The 23520-nt window shown below is 40.9% G+C and overlaps 1 protein-coding gene across 5 annotated transcripts in view; it reads left to right on the top strand.

Moving 5' to 3' along the window:
* The window catches only part of FNDC3A (fibronectin type III domain containing 3A), a 3267883-nt gene that overhangs the window by 3069239 nt on the left and 175124 nt on the right, over positions 1-23520 (top strand). For all 5 annotated transcript variants that reach the window (XM_044073165.1, XM_044073164.1, XM_044073166.1 and 2 more), the window contains 2 exons: positions 2460-2609; positions 2761-3044. In XM_044073165.1, the coding sequence (XP_043929100.1) occupies positions 2460-2609; positions 2761-3044 (434 nt within the window). The remainder of the gene's footprint in view (positions 1-2459; positions 2610-2760; positions 3045-23520) is intronic.

Genomic DNA, 23520 nt, shown 5'->3' with positions numbered 1-23520 from the left:
AGGCCATTGACGAGGGGAAGGTGGTCCACACAGCCTACCTGGACCTCGCAAAAGCCTTCGATACGATACGTCACTCGGTCATTATAGATAAGCTCACCAGCTTAAATATAAACCCTTATGTCACTAGATGGGTTGCAAACTGGATCAAGGACAGAACCCACATGGTTAGAATTGCTGGAGCCATGTCAGACTCCAAACCAGTTACAAGTGACATCCCACAAGGCTCATTCCTGGGACTTCTCTTGTTCGGTATATATTTCTCGGAGGTACAGGCCAACACGGAAGGACTGTGGCTGACCAAGTTCGCAGATGACTGCAAGCTAGGTGCCATAATCGACTCTCCAGCCGACACAAGCATCCTCCAAAAGGGCCTCATAGAAACAGACAACTGGTGCCAGAGCCATGGCCTCAAGCTAAACGCCAAAAAGTGTATAGTCATCCCCTTTGGCAAAAACAAAGTGCCCACAAATTACTACATAGGTGGTAATCCATTAAGTACAGAAGAAGTAATTAGGGACCTGGGGACCCAAGTTGATAGCAATCTCTCATTTGACAACCACATTGCCAAAGTGGTTAGAAAAACATTTTATATAGCCCACCTAATCATGAAGGGATTCACATCTAGATCAGGGGAGGTCATCGTGCCTCTTTACTCATCCCTCATCAGGCCCATAATTGAGTACAGTGTCCCTTTTGGGATGTACCTTACCAGACACCTGCAGCAACTGGAAAGACCCCAAAAGTACCTCACCGAGAGGATCAAAGGGCTCAAACAGATGCCATATGCTGCTCGGGTAAAGAAACTCCAACTCTACTCAGTGGCATACCGCTTGCTCAGAGGCGATCTGTGCCTGACGTCTGAAGCCATGTCCAACCCGGAATTAATGGACATGCTGCACCTCAGAAAATCCAAATCCCATCAAGCTACGCGCTCGAGACACTTGAACCTCAGCACTGAAATAAATAGGACATGCTGGAGGGACAGATTCATAACCCAGAGGCTCCCTTCACTCTGGAATAAAATCCCAGTCCAGGTTAGGCAGAGTCCCTCATTGACTCTCTTCAAGAGGAATCTTGATGAGTGGATGGGAGATCGTAGGTTTACCCGGTATCACTTTTGTGTCACTGTTAGACAGAGGCACAGTATACTAACCTCGAAAAAGGGCATAGCAAAATTAATTTAAAATGGGTGGCGAAAGCCGAACACACTCTGGCTAGGCTTATAAATGCCCTAGGGCAGATAGCCTAGTACGAACCTATGAACCTATGAAATGTTCCAGAGGCTACCTTTTGTTTATTTTTCTAAATTCAGAGAAGAAAGAATAGTCTATAATACAGTGCCTTTCAGCTTCTGCCCAGCTGCATAGGCTACGTAGTTATAACAACGGATGTAGTCTTTCAGGAGATACCACACACACATAAATGTACATATACAAACATCCTGTACAGAGAATGTTAGTTCTGTTAAGTATGTTTCTTTTGTTACAGCAATGAAAATTTGCACCACTGCCACTGTCAGCTGTTAGGTCCACACAGCCACCTTGTGCAGTGTTGGTTTTGATAGCGCTAACTTATAGTCAAGTGCACTGACTGCAAGTTAGTGCCATCAAAACCAATGCTAACTTGTAGTCAGAGCACTGACATTTCTGTTCTCCTTCCCCATTTTCAGCTTTCATTTGGTGAACTTTCAGCTTTTGGTGGGGGTGCTGCAATGGAAGCAGTACTACTACAAGTGTAACATATGCGCTGCTTTAGCAGAGGCTTAGGAAGGGCCATTGAGATGTTAGGATTTCCTGTTACTCTGCACCCATTTGATTATAATAGTATTGCTTTTTTGCCTTTAGAAAGACAAAATCTTCCCTTTCTTCTGTTCGCTTTGGTATAGTTTCTGTCATGGACAGTAAACACTGTATTTGCTTTCTGCTGCTTGAATTCTTGGTGGTAGTGGTAGGAATTCTTCTTTAACTATATGTCATAGTAAATAATTATGTTTACCTCCGTTGTTATTAACATACAAATTTGCATAGCCACATTGGCATCATTCATTTGCAGTGGGTATTTTCTCACATTTGCTGTCATTTGGACAGTAATTTGATGTAGTCTTGGCAATGGTATACTTTGAAAACTGTGAAAGTAGCATGTTTCTTTCTGACTTTCCAAAACAGTATGCACATGCATTGAAACTGCACTGCTAGTGTGACTATGGAAGGAAATTCCATTGTTAACATATGAAATATAGTGACATAGCAGGTTTGTAGTCTTAGCTTTTTCATAATGTTTAACTATTGTCATTCCTCATTCTTAAGACAGTATTGTCATCCTCTGTGACTTAAAAAAATGATTTGTAATTTGTGAATAACTTTCACATTTATTTTTCTGACACTTGAACTTTTTTTTCAGTGTAGGAACTGTTTTGTACATTGTTAGGAAATAATAGCGATGTTTTCTCTCTTTTAAAGATGCCTTATGGTAATGGTGCTGAAGTTACAGAGTATCGTTTAGAGTGGGGAAGAGTTGAAGGCTGTATGCAGATCTGTTACTGTGGACCTGGTTTCTCTTACGAAGTAAAAGGACTTTTACCAGCAACTACCTACTTTTGTAGGGTACAGGTAGGTGTTGCAAGAATTGATGAGTAGTAACAGTTTTTAAGTATATGTCAGATTATATATAATGTCTTGGAATAGCAATAGACTCTTGCTAAAAAAATATATTTAAATGAGCATACGAGTCTAGCTCACATATGCTCTTTTACCTATGCAGGCAGTGAACATTGCAGGTGCAGGCCCATTTAGTGATGCTGTAATGTGCACAACACCAGCTTCAGTTCCAGCTGCAGTGAGTTGCCTACGTCCAGCAGACAAAGACAAACTGGATAGCCTGGATTACTGCCCTTCTACTTGCCTTGCTATCCAGTGGGATAAACCTGATCACCACGGTTCTGAAATTATTGGGTACAGCATAGACTATGGGGACAAGCAACTGATTACAGTGGAACGAATCAAATGGTACATCATAAGAAACTTACAACCTGATACAACATTCAGGTAGGTCTCAAGTAGATTATAGTCACATTAATACTAACAGGTTTACAGATATGGCTGTTTTACAAAAATATTATTTTTCCACATTAGTCACACTTGTGATAGTATTTCAAGAGAAGAAACATGTTTAACATTGGCACATTTTACCTTTTTAGCACTCTTGTTGCATTTTTGCAGGATTATATTTGAATTCATAAATCTTATTTATATTAAGATTATTTCTAAATGAGGTTAATGGCTTATTTCTTATTTTAAAGAGAAGCAGTCTTGTTAGAAAGCATTGTGCATAGTACCAGTCATATTTTTATATGTAGGTTTCCCACTGTGGTGTTAACCCGTGGCGCACCTCCAAAGACCCACTCGACCATATTAAATTCTGACAACTAAGGAATGATACTAAGAAAGCCACATTGTTAGACAAAAAAAACTTCTATCAACACCGTCAGCAAAAACACCAGAACAAACCTGAAAAATTTTGGGCTGGCATAAACAAACTGCTCCACCCTGGCCAAACTACCACCCCCACCCCCTCAGCTTGTAACCTTAAAACTCCAGAGGAAACTGCAAACATCATTAACAATTTTTTTACCAAAACCATCCAATTACTAGCTAGCCAACTACCCCCCACCAGCTCCTTTCAGATTTCCTCCACAACCACTACCCCTCCCCCTTTTTCCTTCCAGGCTGTTTCTACATCTACCATCCAATCTCTAATTAACAAACTAAATCCCACTACCCTAAAAGCTGATCTCCACCCATCTGAATATCTACAAAAAGGAGCAGATGCTATTGCATACCCTGTCTCGATCATAATAAACTGCACCTTGACTGAAGCCACTACCCCCTCTCTCTGGAAGGTTTCCCATGTCATTCCCCTTCATAAAGGAGGGAATTCTTTAGACCTCTCAAACTTCTGACCAGTAGCCCTACTGTTACCACTGGCCAGAATTATGGAAAAATGTGTCCACAACCAATTAATGCACTATCTCACCCAGAATAAACTACTGGCCAACTCTCAGGATAGTTTTAGGCCACACTACAGCACCACATCAGCCCTCCTGTCCTTCTCTAACTCTATCAACATCAACCGAAACAATAACAAATATACCTCAGCTCTCTTCCTAAATCTGTCTACGGCCTTTGACATGGTCAGTCATCAACTGCTTCTCCGTACCCTGAAGGAACTGTCACTGAACAGTAGCTCAATTAAATGGTTCCAATCTTACCTGATAGACAACGAGCAGTTTTATGGCAGAATACCTTATCCACTCGTCTTTTTTCCATTACTCTAAGAGTCCCCCAAGGTTCCATACTAGGACCTCTACTCTTTCTAAGTTTATGAGAGCAATATTTAAAGTCCATCCTATTTTTGTTCCCCTTTATTTGTGGCTCTGTCCAGATTTCTTGTGGTGAAACCTTTCAGGAGATGCTGCCAGGGGATTGTTCGATTGCTGTGTGTGTGGAATGCATGGCAACAGAATCATGTTATTCTAGCAAGTTTATAACAGCAATATTTAAAGTTTATCGCTGGATCACTCTCAGTGTGTGTGGTGTGATAGAGTGGCCATTATTTTTCAAAGCTACAGGGAGCCACTGCAGAGGGATGGAAGAGACACAGGTTGCAGACCCCTGACATAACTCAACTAGGATGGCTTGACTAGCCCAGTCTTCTCCGATACAACCCAACTGATAACCCACAAAATCCTATACCAACCCCAAAAAAACACCAGCACTAAATAAGATCATCAAACCATACAGCAACCTGAGGTCACTACGCTGTCCTGACAAACTGCTTGTACAAACAACTAAGACCATATATGTGGCTGGGGACTCTATTCACCATCTCAGTAGGCAAAACCTGGAATTTGCTACCTGACGAACTTACTCAACAACCCTCATTAACCCAGTTCAAAGAAAGCCTCAAACTACACTTCCAGCTGCATTGGTAATGTCCCTGCTTAAACCCTGACTAGCCACCACCTGCCGATCTTGCAAACTCTCCCTAAGCATTTCAGTCGTAGACTCCACTAAGTGTATGAATTCTTGAAGGGACTTAGCCCATAACTGCGTGTATTATTGTCTGAAACTTAAGCTGCCTGATCTAATTTTGTCAACTATGTTTTATCTATGTTTGTAGCTCTACTGAAATCTGCAAATTATACTTATCACTAAATGTTTCTATTGTTCCTAATGTAATTATACTCTGCTTACTGGAGCTTTTCTCACCGGGCCTCCGCTGAAAATGGACATATATCCAGTCGGACTTTCCCGGTAAACAAATGTAAAATAAATAAATAAATAAATAAAATAATTCCATGCATAGGCATTCAAATAGAATCAGATCAGACATTTCCATATAGATTGAGCAAAAGTCACCTCTAAGTAAGACTTTAAATATTTCAAGTTTTCAGCTTATGACTTTTTATAGTAAGGAGTTGTACCTTTACAATTTTTTTCAGATAACTTGGTCAAACGCTACAAAAGCAGTGTTTAGCTATCTCACTGGAGAGACAAGCCATGCATTTTAGAATTAGATTAGAATTAGTTGAGATACAGAATGTACCTTTCTGACTTTGGTTCAGCATTTAAATTGTTTTGCACTATTGTTCACAGGTCTTGAAAGTGTTCCTGATTAGTTGTGACTTGCATGGCAACGTCTGATGGACACAATGTCACAATGCACTCCCCCCGCCTTACCTTTCCTTTGTTTGTGTGGCATTCTTTAATAAAAAGCTTTGTAAACTGTTTACCAAAAGCACACCCACAAAACTAAATTTATCCCTCTGTGATTCCACTGCAGAGATTGCATGAGGTTGCATCCATAAATTGATAGATGGACTTCTGCACATGAGGAATGGTTCACCTTTAACACCTGCTGACACAAATACGTGCTGTAATCTTGGTATCACCAAGAGTTATCTTAAATAGATGTCTGTTTGCAGAAAAATTGCTGCTTTACAAATGGTTTATTTTCGAAGCAGCAAATTCAAAATGGGACCATCAAGAGGGAAGATGACTTGTGGAACTGTAGGCAACACATGCAATGGTGCACAATGTAAGTCCCAAACTATTTGAGAACACCTTAATGATTGTGTTGTTTTTATGCTTTGACTGTTTTTTTTTATACAGATCATTACTGCCCTTTTTGCCAAACCTAATGATGTAGTATTTTGTGAAAATGTACATGTCTTCTGATATACCACATGTGTATTTTCTGAAGACCATCTTAGAGAACTTCACCAGAATTGTGGCATATTTTATTGAGGTAGTTATATTATCCAGTTTGCAGTCGTCAGCATATTTGATTATCCATTGCCCAGTTCTCTTTATTTAAGAATAGCCTAAAAAAGATGTGTCCGTAGTACAGAGACCTCTGAGACACCTGTGCTAATTGCCAATGGCTAGACAGCTGAATATAGAGGAAGTGTGCAATGTGGACTCTTTTCCTCTAGTATGATTAATTCAGTGACAAGTTGTACAGCATTTATTCAGAATGTATGGGTGTGTTATGCAGCCATGACATTACAGTACTCACTCCTTTTGCTGTCTTAGCACTGACACTGGGTTCACACCAGTCATTTCAAAGTCTTTGTAGGTTTGAGTTATTTTTGTTTCTTATGGGTTATAGTGGCTGGAGGAAATCATCTTCAGCTCCAAACAGTTTATTTCTATTTTGAAATAGCATCAGCCAAACTTTATTTTTCCTATTTCCCTTTATTTCAGTACTTTTTGGTACAATTTTTTGCTGCATATTCAGTGTTTTGCCATTTGTACAGGTACCATTGACCTTGTCGAATTCACAAAGTCTTTCTACCTGCATAAGCCAAGTGGCCCTGAAAGATTTCCGCAGTCAGTTTCTTATTTTAGGAGTGGCGCACAGTTTACAGAAGTGTGAAGTATGCAAGAGTTTCAAGTCTGCAACCGAGAATAAATAATAAATGGCATTGTAAACTTTACATGTTAAGAAGAAAGGTAGTAGCTATATCACTTGGACATTTTGAAATGGGAGGTGGCTGTATCCAAAAAGGTGATTAAGTCTATGAATCTGCATCACCACTTCTTTCTAATGAGATATCTGTAAAAGAACAGAAAAAAATGTAAGACGAGATTAAAGGAAGCTAAAAGAAATTTCTGTTTCTTAAAGTGATTGGACCTTCAGAGTTTATCACGTTAAAGATTACAGACTTCAGATCTTCATCAGAGTACAGTATAAAAATAATTTATCATAGAATATTGAAAACCATTGAAAGTTACACTAGCAAAAGTACTTAAGCACTGTTTCAGTTCCTTTCGGAGGACAGTGCTGGCAGTTTGGATGCACTGATAAGATTACTGTAACCGTTCTGTTTCCTCTCTTCTAGGCTGGATGACTACCTTCAAGTTAAATGTAGTCTCTTCCACTGAGGGACACTGAGAGGTATTTCATATCTGGGCTGTGCTCCTTGCAGGGTTTAAGGACAAAGTTTAGAATGTTACTATAGACTTCATCTTTGGAGTGACAGACTTCATTAGAATGAACAATGCATCTTGTACAGGATTGAGATCTGTTGCAAGAAGGCAGATTCTCATCAACCAGCCATACTCTTGATAGCCTGGGCTGCACAATCTGTCCACCTTAGGCTATCGGCCCTAGTGCCTATACAAGCCTAGCTAGATTTTTCACTGACAATGTTGCCATTGTTAAGTTCATTTCTTCAATCCAGTTCCATAGGCATTTTCTAATATCTGGTTTGGACTGTTGTACTTGGTATGTGTTTGATATCCATAGTTATGATGTGCTGGGCCCAGTAATCAGTGAGATATTGGCGCCCTCATCAGGCTGTGAGATTTTACCAACAGTTCTGAAGGAGCTATTTGTTACCTCAGTCTTTAAAAAACATCTCTGGATCCAAATATTTTTGATAATTGACTCCCTTACTCAGACTTTCTTTGTCTTGGAAAGGTTTTTGAGGATGCAGTCTGTGCTCAGCTAAATTATCTTATGCTTGCTAGCTTTTTGACAGAATTGGCCACTGCTTTATTTTTTTATTTGCTGATATTCTGTTTTATATGCTTGATTATTTTACAATTTGCACTAGTGCTTAGTATATATGAACTTCTGGATTCATAGAACTCGTATCAGTCTGGTTTCTGGTCTTGACATAAAACTGATGCTTCTCTGATTAGAGTGGTGAATGATCTCTGAATGTCCAGGGATCATAGTTTTTACTCTGTCTTGGTCCTGCTGGATCTCTGTGCAACATTTGATACTGTTGATCATGACATCCTGAATGACCACTTTTAATCTTACTGTGTCATCTAGGATGAAAATAAATAAAAAGCTGCTCAGACTTGTAAATGGCTTCAGTCTTATCCAGATAATATCCGAGCTGCCTATGCCAGGGGTCTGTAACCTGTGGCTCCCTGTAGCTTTGAAAAATAATGACAACTCTGCCCCCCCCACACACACACACACACACTGAGAGTGATCCAGCAATAAACTTTTAAGTATTGCTCTTATAAACTTGTAAACTTGCTAGAATAACATGATTTCTGTTGCCATGCATTCTACACACAGAACAATCGAGCAATCCCCTGGCAGCAGCAGCATCTCCTGAAAGCTTTCCATACCTCTCAAAAGTCTTACCACAAGAAATCTGGACAGAGCCACAAATAAAGGGGAACAAAAATAGGGATAGACTTTAAATATTGCTCTTATAAACTTAGAAACTTGCTAGAATAACATGGTTTCTGTTAACATGCATTTTGCACACACACACACACACACACACACACACGCACGCACGCACAGTTACCTTTCAACTGTGCAGATTTTCACAGAATGTCCAGACGTTTGCCTCATATTTTAGGTCTTTTTCTCATAAAATTGTGGTTTTCTTTAAAATCATTGAGGCCTGAAGTCAGAAAAAATGGACAAACATTTGAGTTTCAGACTCCATACCCTTCAGAAATTTCATGCTAATGTAAAATCTGTTAATCTATCAACTTACTAAGTTTGTAAGAGCAATATTTAAAAAGTGTCCCTGTTTTCGGGCCTTTGTGCCCCACTATTTATGTCTTTCTCCAGATTTCCTGTTCTAAGAGGTTGAGAGATATGACACACACACACACACAAACACACACACACAGAGTAATCAAGCAGCCCCAACAAAGGAGCAAAAATAGGGACGGATTTTAAATATTTCTCTTATAAACTTAGTTCTTTTATATTTAGTATAATAACTATGTATAAAACTTTATACACTGTGTTATCTTTATTTTAGGGGTCAAATAGGTTTTGTGGCTCCCGATGAGTTTTATTTGGTGGGAGAGGGGCCAAAATGGCTCTTTTGATAGTGAAGGTTGCAGACCTCTGGCCGATGCAAATCCAAGGTGTGAAGAACCTTCTCATTAGTAGACTGCAGAGAAGGAAAAAATGTGATCAAGTTATAATAGACTGATTACAGTTAAGTTGTTAACCACCTTGTGCATAAAAGAAGGAATAGTATGAAGAGACGCCCTGTCCCTATGAAAAACTAAAAGAGAATGAATAGTTATAAGGGCCTGAAACTCAGACACCCTCCTAGCTGACATAAGGGCCAAAAGAACAGCCTTTCTTGTACAGTGCTGCAAGGATGCTGAAGCCACAGGCTCAAAAGGAGCTTGAGTCAATTTTTCAAGAACAAAACTAATGTCCCAAGAAGGAGGAACAGGTTTCCTGAGGGATCCAATAAGGGATCCAATATAAAGGATGCCTTTAAGAAATTGTTTGACCTCAAACCTAGAGGCCAGAGGAGGAGACAATGGCAGATTAGCAGAAATAGCTGAAAGGTGAGCTTTAATTGAAGAATATATCAACCCATTATGAAGCAATTCATACAAATAAGATAGAACTAGAGGAATCTCCACAGAAAGTGGATCCTGGTTATGAGCAAGGCACCAGGCAGAAAATGTCTTCCTTATGGACACATAGGATGATAATGGGGTTCCTCGCCTCCTGCAGAACCCAAAGCACGTCCTCAGAAAAAAAATGTGCCCAAAAGGGATCAAAACCCTATCACCCATAGTGTCAGTTGAAGAGTAGACAAGGATGGATAAGAGACCCATTGTCTTGTGTGAGTAGGTCCACCCTGTGAGGTAACTTGTGGCTAGTTGCAGAAGAACAGGAAACCATTGCTGTCTGGGCCAAAAGGGAGTCACCAGCAATATTTTGGGGAGTCTTGTTTCATCTTGAGCAGGACCCTTGGCATGACCGGAAGGGGAGGAAGGTGTAGAAAAACATTACCTTCCAAGAAAATGATACAGCATTCACCTTCCATGCCAGAGGACTTGGGAATCTGGTGCAGCTAAGAGGAAGTTGTCTGTTCAGAGGAGAAGCAAAAAGATCTACCTGAGGAGTACCCCACTGATGGACAATGTCCAGAAACACATCTCTGTGAAGCATCCGTGAGCCTGTGTTATGGACCTCCCCAGAGAGTATGACACAATGTTTTGTTCTGAAGGAATATAAACAGCCTGAAGAGTCACTTGATATGGGACAGCCAGGTACCAAATTTGAAGAGCTAGTCTGCACAGAATGTAGAACCTTGCCTCCCTTGGTTGTTGATGTACCACATAGCTACAGTATTGTCTGTAAATATTTTGAGAGGTCCTGGAAGAAAAAGAGTATCAAAGACAAGAAGCGCAAGATGGAGAACTCTCTCATATCCTTGATGTTGATATGGTCTATGGTCTGCCCTCTGATGAATGGGCCAAAGTCCCTGAACCTTGAGAGGACCGAAAGAAGCACCCCATTCTGCGTCTGGGGCATTTGAAAAAAGTTCCTGAGAGGGGACTGGGGGCTGAAAAGGAAGCCCTGGGTTGAGTGACAGCTGATGAATCCACCACTGAATCTCTAGTTTGAGGCATGGAAGAGGAGGGACTAGAAAGTCTAAAGGGTGACACTGTTGGAGCCACACTGACTTTAGGAACCACTTTATCTTCCTCATATGGAGTGAGGCTAGAGGTAGCATAGGAATGGTGGAAGTTATGAATCCCAGAGCCCTTAGAAATTCTCTGGCTATAACTGAGACTTGAGGATGAAGGGATTTAAAAAATGCAATTAAGAGTAAGAGCCTTAGGTGGTGGTAGCATATGAATGGTAAGGAGCCTGCAAACAAGAAAAACATGATCCTGAGGAGTCAGGATTTCTTGAAGTTTATCATAAACCCTAGGCTTTGCAAAAGACAAATAGCATAATGAAGGTGCTGAAGCAAGGCTATCTGGGGAGGACGCCTGAATGAGCTGGTCTCCAGGTAGGGAAAAGTTGTATCCCCTCATCCTGCAAAAGGCAATCACAGGAGCAAGGCATTTGGTGAAAACCCTTGGGGCAGTAGAGAGGCCAAAGGGCAAAACAGAGAACTGAAAATGCAAGGAAAAAATCAAGAAATTCAAATATTTCCTGAAAGAGGAATGAATTGAGATGTGAAGATAAACATCCTTAAGATCCAGAGAGACCAGGAAAGCCTGAGGAAGAAGAGGAGGTAACAGAGCCTGAAGGACAACATCTGAAAGGAAAGGATCTTCAGAAAGGTGTTGAGCTGCGAAAGGTCCAGAATGGGTCTCCAGGTGCCTTCTTTCCTGGGAACCAAAAACATTCTGGAATAAAATCCCTTCATCTTCTGAGGGGCAGAAACTGCTTGGATGGTGCCTTTGAGACATAAGGCCCTGAAGTACATCCGGAAAGAAAGGCAGCTGTTCCTGACTAGGTTGGAGAATGCCAAGAAAAGGAGAAAGAGATTTTTCACATCATGAATTACCCCTGACAGATGATGGACAGAACCGAAGAAATCCCGAATGATCTTCAACTTGTTGGGAAGAGACAGGGAAAGATAAAGAGATAAAGGAACCTAACTTAGGACGGAGAGATTCAGATAGTCGGACAGAACCTGGTTTGCCTGGAAAAGGAGGCTTCTGAGTAGTAGGAGTCTGAGTAAATTTAGGAGGAGCCTGTCTAGAACCCTTTTTACCTTTGGGAGGAGGGCAAGACAGTATAAGCGCAAAGATAGGCTTAGAAGGATAATTCCTCTGAAATTTAGGAATAGTGGAAACAAATTCCTTTTCCTTGCAAGGACGTGTAAAGCTCAGCAGCTGCAGAACCAAAGACATTTTTATCAAGGGGAGCATCCATCAATTTAGCCTTTATATCATCAGGCAAAGGCTGGAGGAGAAGCCAGGAGTAACACCTCAACACAGAACCAAAAGCAGCAGCTCTGGAAGAAGCATCGGCTGCATCATAACTACATTTAATAGAATGATGAGCCATTTGGGAAGAGGAGCCCACCAAAGAGAGGCCTGAAACCTTCCCCTTAGAATCAGGAAGATCAGAGATAACCTGAGTGGCCTGAGAAAGAAAAGCCAGGACATACCTGGTCATGTGGGTCTGATAATTAATAGCCCAAAAGGCCAGGGTAACAGCAGTATATATGCAGTATACCTTTTTGCCCAGCCATTCCATGGCTCTACTCTCTTTGTCAGAAGGGAGCAATTTAGTAGAAGGCAAGAGCTTGGAAGGTTTGTCAGAAGAGAGAGGCACAACGGAGAGGTCAGCAGAGGGACATTTGTAGAGAAACATACAGTCATAAGCTACCTTATAAAACCTGTCAGGCTTTTTAGGGGCAGGAGGTTGAGAATCAAGAGCCTGAAAAACTGCTGAAAAAGTGTCTAACAGGGCAGGTAGTACTGAAGGATGTCAGAAACATGAGAACAGTCCCATTTAAAGAATTCCACCATACGAGAGATAGTATCCCCAAAAGAGAGTTCCTCAAAGGGAGAATCTGGGCTAATGGAATCCTCCTCCTCCTCAGAACCAAAGTCCAGTGGAGAAGGAATCTAAGAGGAGCATGCCAAAGACTCTTCCCCTGAGTGCAGTCATTGGAGTCCTGCTCCCTAGGTCTCTTAAGTGGAGTAGATGATTAAAGGGGGGGGGACAGGAACAGAAATTCCCTGGGGAGGATTCAGAGACATGAATGCATTAAACAACCTCTGTGTAAAATCCTGCCATTCACGCAGGGGATCTTTAGAAGCAGGGGAAATGTGTATAGTTTTCTGCTTCTTCTTTAGGGTAACATCACCCTTAAAGACTTTTGGTGGTTTGGACTCTTGCCAACACTCAAAGTAGTGGGAATCTCCTCCTGAGCAAGAATCTGCAGAACAGCCCTCGGTCCCTCAGATATGATTAGCCAGGGTTCCTCCTCAGCATTTAATTTTTTTAGCATTTATTTAACATTTGTTTACTAAAAAAGTCCAACTTGGAACGAGCCAATTTTTGGCGGAGGCCGGGGAGAAATGCTTCAGATGCATGTATTTCTAATGTGGGAGGAAACAGGAGCACCCGGAGGAAACCCACATGACCACAGGGAGGACATGCAGACTCGCCCCAGAAGGCACCCCAGCCGAGAATCGAACCAGAGATCCTCTTGCTGTGAGGTGACAACGTAAACCACTGCACAGTTGCGCCGTCCACAGTGGACATCTACAGTGCCTCCGAGGACATGCAAGAAACTGGATCCATGCTGGCCTCCAGCTCGATCGCAGTAGAGGAATCTGACGGAATAACTGGAAATCCTCTGGGCTTTCACTATCCTTGAGCGAGATGTCCAGGGAAGTGGTACAGCAGCCAAGTTTGACCTAACTTTTTTAGTCTTCTTCTTGGTAGATGGCTGACCCTTGGGCTGGGATGCTTCCACCATAGCACCCTGCACCAGCAACTTAATACACTGGTTTTCCAGGTAGATAGACGAGGAGGCGAGACGACTGTGAAGGTTCCTGGGGACAAATGCTTGACAAATCAGGCACGCACTATGATCGTGAGAAACACCCAAGCAAAGAGGACACTGCTCGTGACGTTCATTATTGGGAATCTGTCTTCCGCACTGACATTTTCCTTTTCTGGATGACATGTAAACTCTTAAACCAAAAGAAAAATAAGAGAGGAAGAAAACTCCAATAGGGCACTTATCTGAAAATGGCTTAGTAACCAACACAAACGAAGGAGCATTCAGGCTGGCAGGAAAAAGTTTTGAGGTATCTACTTCCATACATCATCTTTATGCCCTGTGCCTTGAGTAGAGATCACACATGTGATGTACGATGTCCTTAAAATTCTAAGGGTTTGGTGTCTTGGCCTGATATTGGGCTACCCTTGGCAGCAGAAAAGAGGAAGTAGATACGTTTTGGAGAAATATCTATGAAGATCATGTGGAACATAACAAAGATGCTAAATGGATCGAAAAAGTAAAAGAAAGAATAAGAAGTTTAAAGGTACAGGATATGAAATCTGATGAAATAACAGACTGAGAGATTGAAACAAAGTTGAGAAAAGCCTCTAACTGGAAAACCCCAGGCCCAGATGCAGTACCTAACTTTTGGCTTAAAGTATTAACTTCTTTGCGCGAGGATTTAGCCATGAGTAAGATCTATTTATATGCGTACCCTGAACACACACTGCACTGGTTAACAACAGGAAAAACAATGCTCTTACTTAAGAGTGAAACTGCAAGCTACCCTAAAAATTATAGACCAATAACTTGTCTTCTAACAATGTATAAACTATACATGGGAATTGACACCGACAGAGTTTATAGTCATTTAGAAGAAAACTCAATTATTGCAGTAGAACAAAAGGGCAATAAAAGAAAGTCATATGGACTAAGGATCATTTGTTGTTAAACAGAGTTGTAGTGGAGAACTGTAAGAAGGGAAAGAATGTAAGTATGGCATGGATTGACTGCAAAAAAGCATTTGATAGTATCCCACATTCATGGATAAAAGAGTAGTTAAAAGTGTATAAGATGCACCCTACACTGATTGACTACATTACAGTAACCATGAAACAGTGGCAGACCACTTTGCGATTAAGCCATGATAAAGGGCAGATTATTATCCCAGGGATAACAATTCAAAGGGGGATATTCCAGGGTGACTTTGTCACCATTGCTATTCTGCCTTGCCATTAATCCATTAAGCAGTTTACTTAACAGCTTAGGCCATGGCTACAATTTGGCTCCTAGAAAACAACAAAGTCTAATGACTTCTCATCTTCTCTTTGTCGATGATTTAAAACTGTATAGCTCATCAGATGAGGAACTGAAAGCACAGCTGCAGGCTGTCAAAACTTTTTCAGATGATACTGGAAAATGTCATTTGGTCTTGATAAATGTGCAAAAGTAACCTTTAAAAAAGGAAAACTGTAGCACCAGGAAAACATCAGTTTGGGACAAGAATGTGATATAAAAGAACTTAAGCAAGAGGGAGTGTATACATACTTGGGAATTGATGAAGGATCAGCAGTAAAACATGAACATTTGCAAATAAAACTCAGTAAGGAGTACTTTAGAAGATTTAAATTAATCCTGAAAGCAGCATTCACATCTAGGAGCAAGATCCAAGCTCAAAATTAATTTGCTCTACCTGTCCTAACTTATAGTTTTGGAGTGATTGACTGGCCCCAACATCTGTTGTATAGACTGGATATTAAAACAAGAAGGATGCTTACCAAATGATTTATAAAAATCAGTGTATACCAAGATTATATATTCCCTGTTCCAAAAGAAGGATGGGCCTCCTTGAAATTGATTACATGTATAGATCTGCAATTGTGGGACTCTACACTTATCTATTGACCTCACAAGATCCAAATGTAGTGAAAGTTTTGAAACACGAGGAGAATAAATCTAAGATGACATCTCTGCTTAATTTAGCAGAAGCATATCGACGTCAAGCAGGAATGGAAATCAAACCAGAAGTAGATAAAAAACAAGCAGTAACAACTTCTTTCAGCTTTTCCCAGTTAGGGGTCACCACAGCAGATCATCTGTCCGCTCATGATTGGCAGTGGAGTTTTACAGTGTCGAGTTGCCAGCCCGGCACCCAACCTTCCACAGAAGGCACACATACACTCACACCTAGAGCCAGTTTAGAGTGTCCAATCCACCTACTGCATGTCTTTGGGATGTGGGAGGAAACCGGAGCACCTGGAGAAAACCCATGCAACCACAGGGAGGACATGCAGACTCCACACAGAAGGCACCCCAGCTGAGAATCGAACCTGAGAACCCCTTGCTGTGAGGCAGCAACGCTAACCGCTGCACCTCCATGGCCGCCCAAAAACCAGGCAGCAACTGAATGTGCTAAAAAACAAAAGAGAGAATATAAGGTGAAGGACCAGATGAGAAGGCAAGAAATGTGGAAAAACATATAAATATAGTTGCAAGTATAGAATACTTCTGGAAGAGCCTCATGTTGATCAAGAACGAACGCAGGAATGGTTAAGCAGAGGCGAATTTACATCAAGAAATGAAAGGTTAATATTGGCAGCCCAAGACAGTGGGCTACATGCACGCTGGTTTACAAAGTCCATTGAACATGTGGGAGAAACAGACATATGTAGGTTTTGTAAAACCGAATTGGAAACAGTCACACACCTTGTTACTGGTTGCGACACACTAATGGCAGAGGGACTGTATACTGAAAGGCATAATAATGTGGCGAGACTGTTACACTGAAGATTGTGCAAACATTATGGTATCGAAGTGACTGAAAAACACTGGAAACATGAGCCACAATGAATCATAGAAAATTATGAAGTTTATATCGCATGAGATCACCCAGTACCAACAGTTCAAAAGATAGATGCTAGAAAACCGGATATAGTGATCCAAGAAAAGAAGACAAAAGTAGCACTGATCATTGAAATCACCACATCCAGCGACTACAGTGTCTTGCATACAGAGAGAGACAAAGTCATGGCATACCTGGATCTGCAGGCAGAAATGAGAGCCATGTGGAAGAACGATACCCAGACAGTTTCAATAGTAGTAGGAGCAACAGGTCTTATAAAAAATAATTTATTTAGATATGTTATCAATTCATGTAACACCATACGAATTGCAGGAGGAGTCATTACTAGGCACATTGCAGGTGCTGCGAAGAGCACTTTTGGCTGACATCAGAGAGTGAAACAATACTAATTTCATGAACTTTAATCGTACTTTGGCTTCGGAATGGGGTCCATTCCCATCATGGTATTAGAAACCCAAAAGTCTTGGAGAAATTAAAAACGGCAGATCCCTTTAGTGAAAAATACTGCAAAAGTGATATGGAGGGACATCTTGGAATACATGGCTTGTATGATTCTTTTTATTTCCTTGGCCAGACTTCACATGAGGAAAATTAACTGATACTTAGTCACTCTGGTCTCAGTAGCAGTATGTGTTATCCTTCTGGACCCCTGTATTGGATTTTGCAAGGAGGGAAGTTTTGTGTTTGATAGACCAGTTCTCTCGAAATTCAGATCTCCCATTCTGCCAGTTCTCTTGAAACCTATTCTATCCTGCTGGGACCTTAATTTTGTCCTTGAAAAGCTAACTCAGACTCCTTTTGAGTCTACTAATTCTTCCTCCTTGAAACATTGCACTTTTTCCTGGAAGAGTGTTTTGTTAATGTCTTCGGCCAAGAAAGTTTCTGAACTTCAGGCTCTGATGGCAGGTCCCCCCTTTTCGATTTTTCATAGAAACAGGGTGTCTCTGTGTCCTAATCCTTTCCTCAGTTTGTTCAACTCCCTTCTGTTTTTCCTTCTCCAGAATCTGCTAGCAAGAAGGTACTTCACACCTTGGATTTACATACACAACTCAGATATTATTTGCATAAAACAAAGGCTATTCAAAAATCCGAAGATATTATTTATGTAAAACAAAGGCCAGTCAAAAATCTGAGCAGCTTTTATTTCCTTTTAATACCAGGACATTGTGTTTGGCAGTTTCTAAGCAAACCATCTTTTCCTGGATTTTTGAGGCCATTTCTTTTTGTTATTCCTTTCATGGTAAACAGCTTTCAGCTTCTGTTCAAGCTCATTCTACAAGAGCAGTACCCTCTTCTGGAGCTTTATTCAAGGTTCTGGGTACTACATCTGTTGTAGATGCTGTTAATTGGTCGTCTGTCCACACATTTACTGAATTACTTATAAGTTGGATGCCATTGCTAGAGCCAGAGCAGACTACCAGGGCTATCCTTCATGGGATTGTGGAGGGTTCTTCTTTGCCTTCTTATTCCCATTCTTTTCAGTATCTTTGGTAATCTCCCATATGTAATGAATACTGCAACAGTGATAAGAAAGGACAAAGTACAGTTATACAAGCTCTTACCATAACAGTAGATGCCCTACTTTGTACTTTTGCAGTATTCAATCCTTTCTCCTTCCCCCTTTTTTCTCTCTCCTATTGGGAACATTCTGTTGGCCAAGGGGTCTTTTCCTTTTTTGCCTTATTTCTTCTACTTCCTATCTAAATGCAAGTGGTGTTCTTTATCCTGGGGTTGTTATAGTTCAGTTAGAGCACTTCGGTTCTGAGTACTGAGCATGTGTACGTAATCCTTTATACCTTCTGGCTGCACAGGGATCATATGCCTGCTGTACGATTCTGGCAGGATGTAAAGGTTTTGGTATACTGGCCAGATGTTGGACTATCCTTGGCAGGAGATTCCACACGTAATGAATACTGCAGCAGTGAAGAGTAGGGCAGCTGCTGTTACAAAAATATCTTACACAACTGTGCTTTTTTTTTTGAAAATCCGAACAGTTTGCCCAAACAGCTCCTGGTGATATGCCCCAGGGCAGAGGGGGGAAATTTAATGGATGCCATCCCAGTGGTAGGAGCAGACCTCAAAACCAAGCGTTTAAGGGTCCTTCTCTGACAACCACTTCCAGTGCTCCTGAAGGTTTACCCAGCTACTGCTCTCTGGAGGCAATTGAGGGGAGTTACACTGTTCACCTTCAAGCATGGGAGGCCATCACCACCGATGTATGGGTGTTGATGTGAGTCATTAGCAGAGGCTACAGTATCTCTTTCCAAACATTTCCCTGACTTCATCAAAAGACCCGTCCAGACCTCCTACCACAGCAGAAAAGGGCAGTAGGAAGAGAAATAAAAAAAAAAAAAGAAAAAAAGCTGCTAACAAAATAGCAGTCCATGTGTTCTCACTAGAACAGAGAGGATCTGGAGTATATTCAGGATTTTTATTGGTGCTGAAGAAAAGCAATGACTTCAGGCGCATCTTGAACTTAGGTAGATTGAATCTGTTTATCAAGCAGACTACTTTCTGGATGATCACGATGCCGTCCCTTCTACCTCTGCTTAGGAAGGATGACTGGAAGTGATTTGTAGACCTCTAGGATGCCTGTTAGCTCACAAAAATAACCAGTCAGTCTAAGGGGGTTCCTGTAGTTTCAGCTGGCGGGGGCAGTCACTGTCATTTTTGAATGCTGCACTTTGGACTCACCACAGCTCCCTGGATGCTCACCATATGGATGACAGTGGTAGCAGCCCCAGCTCAGTCTGCAGGGAATTCAGACGTTTCTGAACCTGGACGACTGTCTATGTCAAAAGCTGCATTAATTCAGATGAGAGACTTCTTGCTCCACTTGTACCTTGCCCTCAGTGTCACAGTACATTTCAAGAAATCAAAACTGGAGTCAGTGCAGGCCTTGGAATTCATATAGTGCCATTGGGATATCACAACACAAGTTGTTAGGCTACCCCTTTTCATACTGTCATCATCCATAAGTTCTTCTCCCTCAGGGACCACCCACTCTTCTGATTCTTCACCTCATGCAATCAGTGGCACCCCGCCTTTAACATTAGTTCCTCATGCCAGATTCTACATAAGGGTACTTCAGTGGTCTCTGTCAGAACAGTGGTCCCTAATGACACATTCAGTGCAGCACATGATAAGGCTCACAGAGATCTGCTGCCAACACATCTTATGGTGGCTGACCACTGATCTGGTTTCATCAAGGCATCCCTTTGTTTTTTCCCCAACAAAGGCCATGGCAACCACAGATGCCTATCTGCTGGGGTGGCTGGGGATATTTTGAGGGGAGAACAGTCCAAGGTTCTCATTTGCAAACAGAGGCTAACTTACACATCAGTGTTCTGGACTTGAGAGTGGTCATCCAGGTGTTGCAGATGTTTCATGACCCGTTCCCCCAAAGGTGTGATATTGATCAGACCAAGAATATATCACAAGTGTGGTATCTCAACAAAAAAATGGAACTCTGTTTCCCTGTATGTCAGGAGGCTATGAGGGTGTGGCAGTGGGTGATGCCTTCCCATTGCTTTCTCATAGCAACACGTATCCCTGGCAGATCCAACAAAGTAGCACACATGCTGTGTCAGTGTGTTCTAATGGTGAATGAGTGGTCCCTGAAGCAGTCAGTGGCATCAGAAGTCATCAGGAACTGGGGTTGGGCCTGCTAGAACCTATTTATATCCCTGGACAATACCATGTGCAGTAGTTTCTTTGTCCTGATCACCAGAAGGGACAGTCACCAAGGGATGCTGTGGTCCATGCTTGGAACCCAGGACTGCTGTACATGTACCCACTAACTCCCCTGTTTGTCAAACTCTTGCAGAGAACTGCTTAGTGCAAGACAGTGGTAACCCTCGTAGCTCCCTTCTGGACTAGACAAGTAGATCTGCCCTTCCCTTGGCTTTATCTATTCTGCCCTCCATAGGTTCTGGATTCTATCCCAGATCTAATTTCTCATCCGTCCAGCAAGTCTTACCCAGACTTTAAGTCCCTCAAACTGAGTGTATGGTTCCTCCTCTTCCAATGATGGCCAAAATTCCAAGTTGTCTGACAGGGTAATGCAGAGCCATGCTCCCTATCAAAAGACTTGCACCAGAAGGACTTGTGGCAGTCAGTGGAAAAGATTTAGAATTTGGGCTACATTGAAAGGTGTGGCTCCATTTTCAGCTACTTTAGACACTATTTTGGATTGCTTGGCCTTTTTCATTGTAGAGCAAGTTGCTCTACCATTAAAGTTCAACTTGCAGCCATTTGTAATTTCCATATTGAACACTATAATTATCCTATAGCTTCTTTGAGATTAATTAAGGCCTTCCTAAAGTAACCTTTCTCTTAAGGCCTCCTTTAAGATATTGTTTTCCTCCCAGGGATCTGAGAGTTTTACTGCATGCCTAAACTTGAGTTCCTTTTGAATTTGCAGCTAAAGTGAATTTAAGATTTTTGTCACGGAAGACAGTCTTCCTGGTAGCAGTAACTTCAACCAAATGAGTGTTAGAAAGTCATGCCTTGTCATGTAAACCTTCCTGACGTTTCATAAAGACAATCTCTTGGTCCACATATTAATCCAACCTTTTTACCTAAGGTAGCCCCTGAATCTTAACTTAAACCATTCTTTTTTTAAACAAGAAACATCTTTATTAAGTTATGTATGACATAGTCAGTCATACATTTATATAAATGAAGACAAACCATATTGACATAATTTTAGTTACAAACATTATACATCACAAACTATAGCGACAATTTTAGTTGCAAACATTATGCATCACAAACCATATTGACATAATTTTAGTTGCAAACATTATACATCACAAACCATATTGACAGCATTTTAGTTGCAAACATTATACATTACTTGTAGTCTAATCCAGTCATTGTCAGGCATTACATAGCTCATTCAGATCCTGCATTCGTTTAAACCTTATTCCTCCTCTGCATATATTGTTCCCACAATTCCCATTTATTTCTCTGTGATTTGCTCCTACCCTTTTCTAAAGATCCCAATTCCAGTTGTATTATCTCTATTATTACATTCAGTACTTCTAGTACAATTGGTTTATTTCCATTTTCTAGTAATTGCTTTTCTGGCAGCCACTGTAGACTCAGCAAGGCCGTATTATGTCTTGGCAATTCCGGTTCTGTATCATAACTCAAAAAAAAAATCCTTAGTTACACCAATTTGCTCACTAAGTATCTGTGACAGAGTAGTCTGCAGGGAATCTTTAAAGTCTGCATTACACTCCCAGAAAACATGTTCCCAATTATCTCTTCCTTCCTCATCTCACCTCAAACATTTGCCATCTGAGGAAAAATTCTTTGGAGTTTAATTGGGGAATAAAAATATCTATAAACACTTCCTAGCAAAGATCCTAAATCTTCTGGACTTTGTTGCATGTTTGAGAGACTTGTGTGTATATCACCCCATTGTTTATTTGTGAATTGCTTATCCAATCTCCTTTCCCAATCCTTTCTAACATCCTCTGATTGATTCTTGTAGTTACCATGCAATATTTATATGCTCTACTAATTATTCCTTTTTTAAGAGTAGCTTCTTTTCTAGGTTATACGCTTAGGCTCCCTCTTTTTCTTTCTCTTTGCCTATACTCTCAGTCAGTCCTTGATAAGGGAGAGCAATCTGTAGCCCGCAGTCCAAATAAATTATTGTCCTCTTCCCATTCTTTTACCATCCCCTCTCTAATTATTTGCTCCCACTACTTTGGTTCCTTTGCCAGTTTTCTCCAGTAAATTCCAGCTCACTCTTGCCTATTGTCTGTATCCCTAATTAAAGTTATCCTTATTGGCAGGATCTCCCTTCTCCATTCCTGTGTTGGCTTACTTCTTAAAATACTTTCTGCTACTTTATGAGTGTAATATTCTGTATGTTTATTGTTCTCCTTAAGGATCTGGATCCAAAATCCCAGTCTCCTCTTGTTTCTTGAGCTTCCCCCATTTCATCATCTTTCCTTTCCACTTTTATAGGTTTCTGCTTGTGTTATGTATAAGAGCTTTACCTAGCTAGCTCTGAAGTACCCCTTCAAATCAGGTAATCCCAAACCACCTTGTTCTATTGGAAGAATCAGCTTATCCCACTTGACTCTTGCTGTCTTCCCTCCCAGATAAAATCCTTCAGCTCTTAATTAATTGCTATCCATAACTTTTCCTCTGGTTGATAAAAGTATGTGTATAAAACTAAAGGGACTAAAAAACATTTTAACTGCTTGCATTCTATATATAGCCATATCCATGTAATGGAACTGTCAATTTCTCAATTTTTGTATTATTTTTTGTTTAGTCTCATCCCACATATCCTTAGCTGCTGCACCAGAATCCTTTTAAATCTACACTCCTAAGTACTTCTTTTTATCATGTCGCCATAAATATGTGTATTGCTGAACCAATTTGTATGTGGGTACATAATTTACAGCTGTTGTCTTTGTTTTTAGCTTCATTAATTTTGTATCCTGAAAAGATTTGAAACTGCCTCTAAATGTTTCACAACACTGAAATGTCCTTTTCTGGTTTCAGCAGGTATAAAATAATATCATCTGCAAACGGAGCCAGCTTTTCTTGACCATCATACCCCAATTATATCCTTGAATTTCTGAGTCCCTTATTTTCTTTGCCAATGGTTTTAAATATAATTCAAGTAACAAAGGGGAAAGAGGACTCTCTGCTCAAGCCATAATTGCCAGAAAGGAACCTACCTGCTTTAATTTTTGCTTCCAGTCCCTCATATATCCTCCTAATCAACCTTATAATTTTATCAGGGGAAGCAAATGTTTCCATTGCCCTGTTCATAAACTCCCAGCTTACTCTGTTAAATGCTTTATCTGCATCAAGACTCACCAACAACAGTCGTATTTTCTTACATTTTGCT

This window comes from Protopterus annectens, chromosome 5.part1 (genome assembly GCF_019279795.1).
Source record: "Protopterus annectens isolate FY-2018-M chromosome 5.part1, PAN1.0, whole genome shotgun sequence".
Taxonomy (NCBI): Eukaryota; Metazoa; Chordata; order Ceratodontiformes; family Protopteridae; genus Protopterus; species Protopterus annectens.
This window is presented reverse-complemented; position numbering and strand designations above follow the sequence as displayed.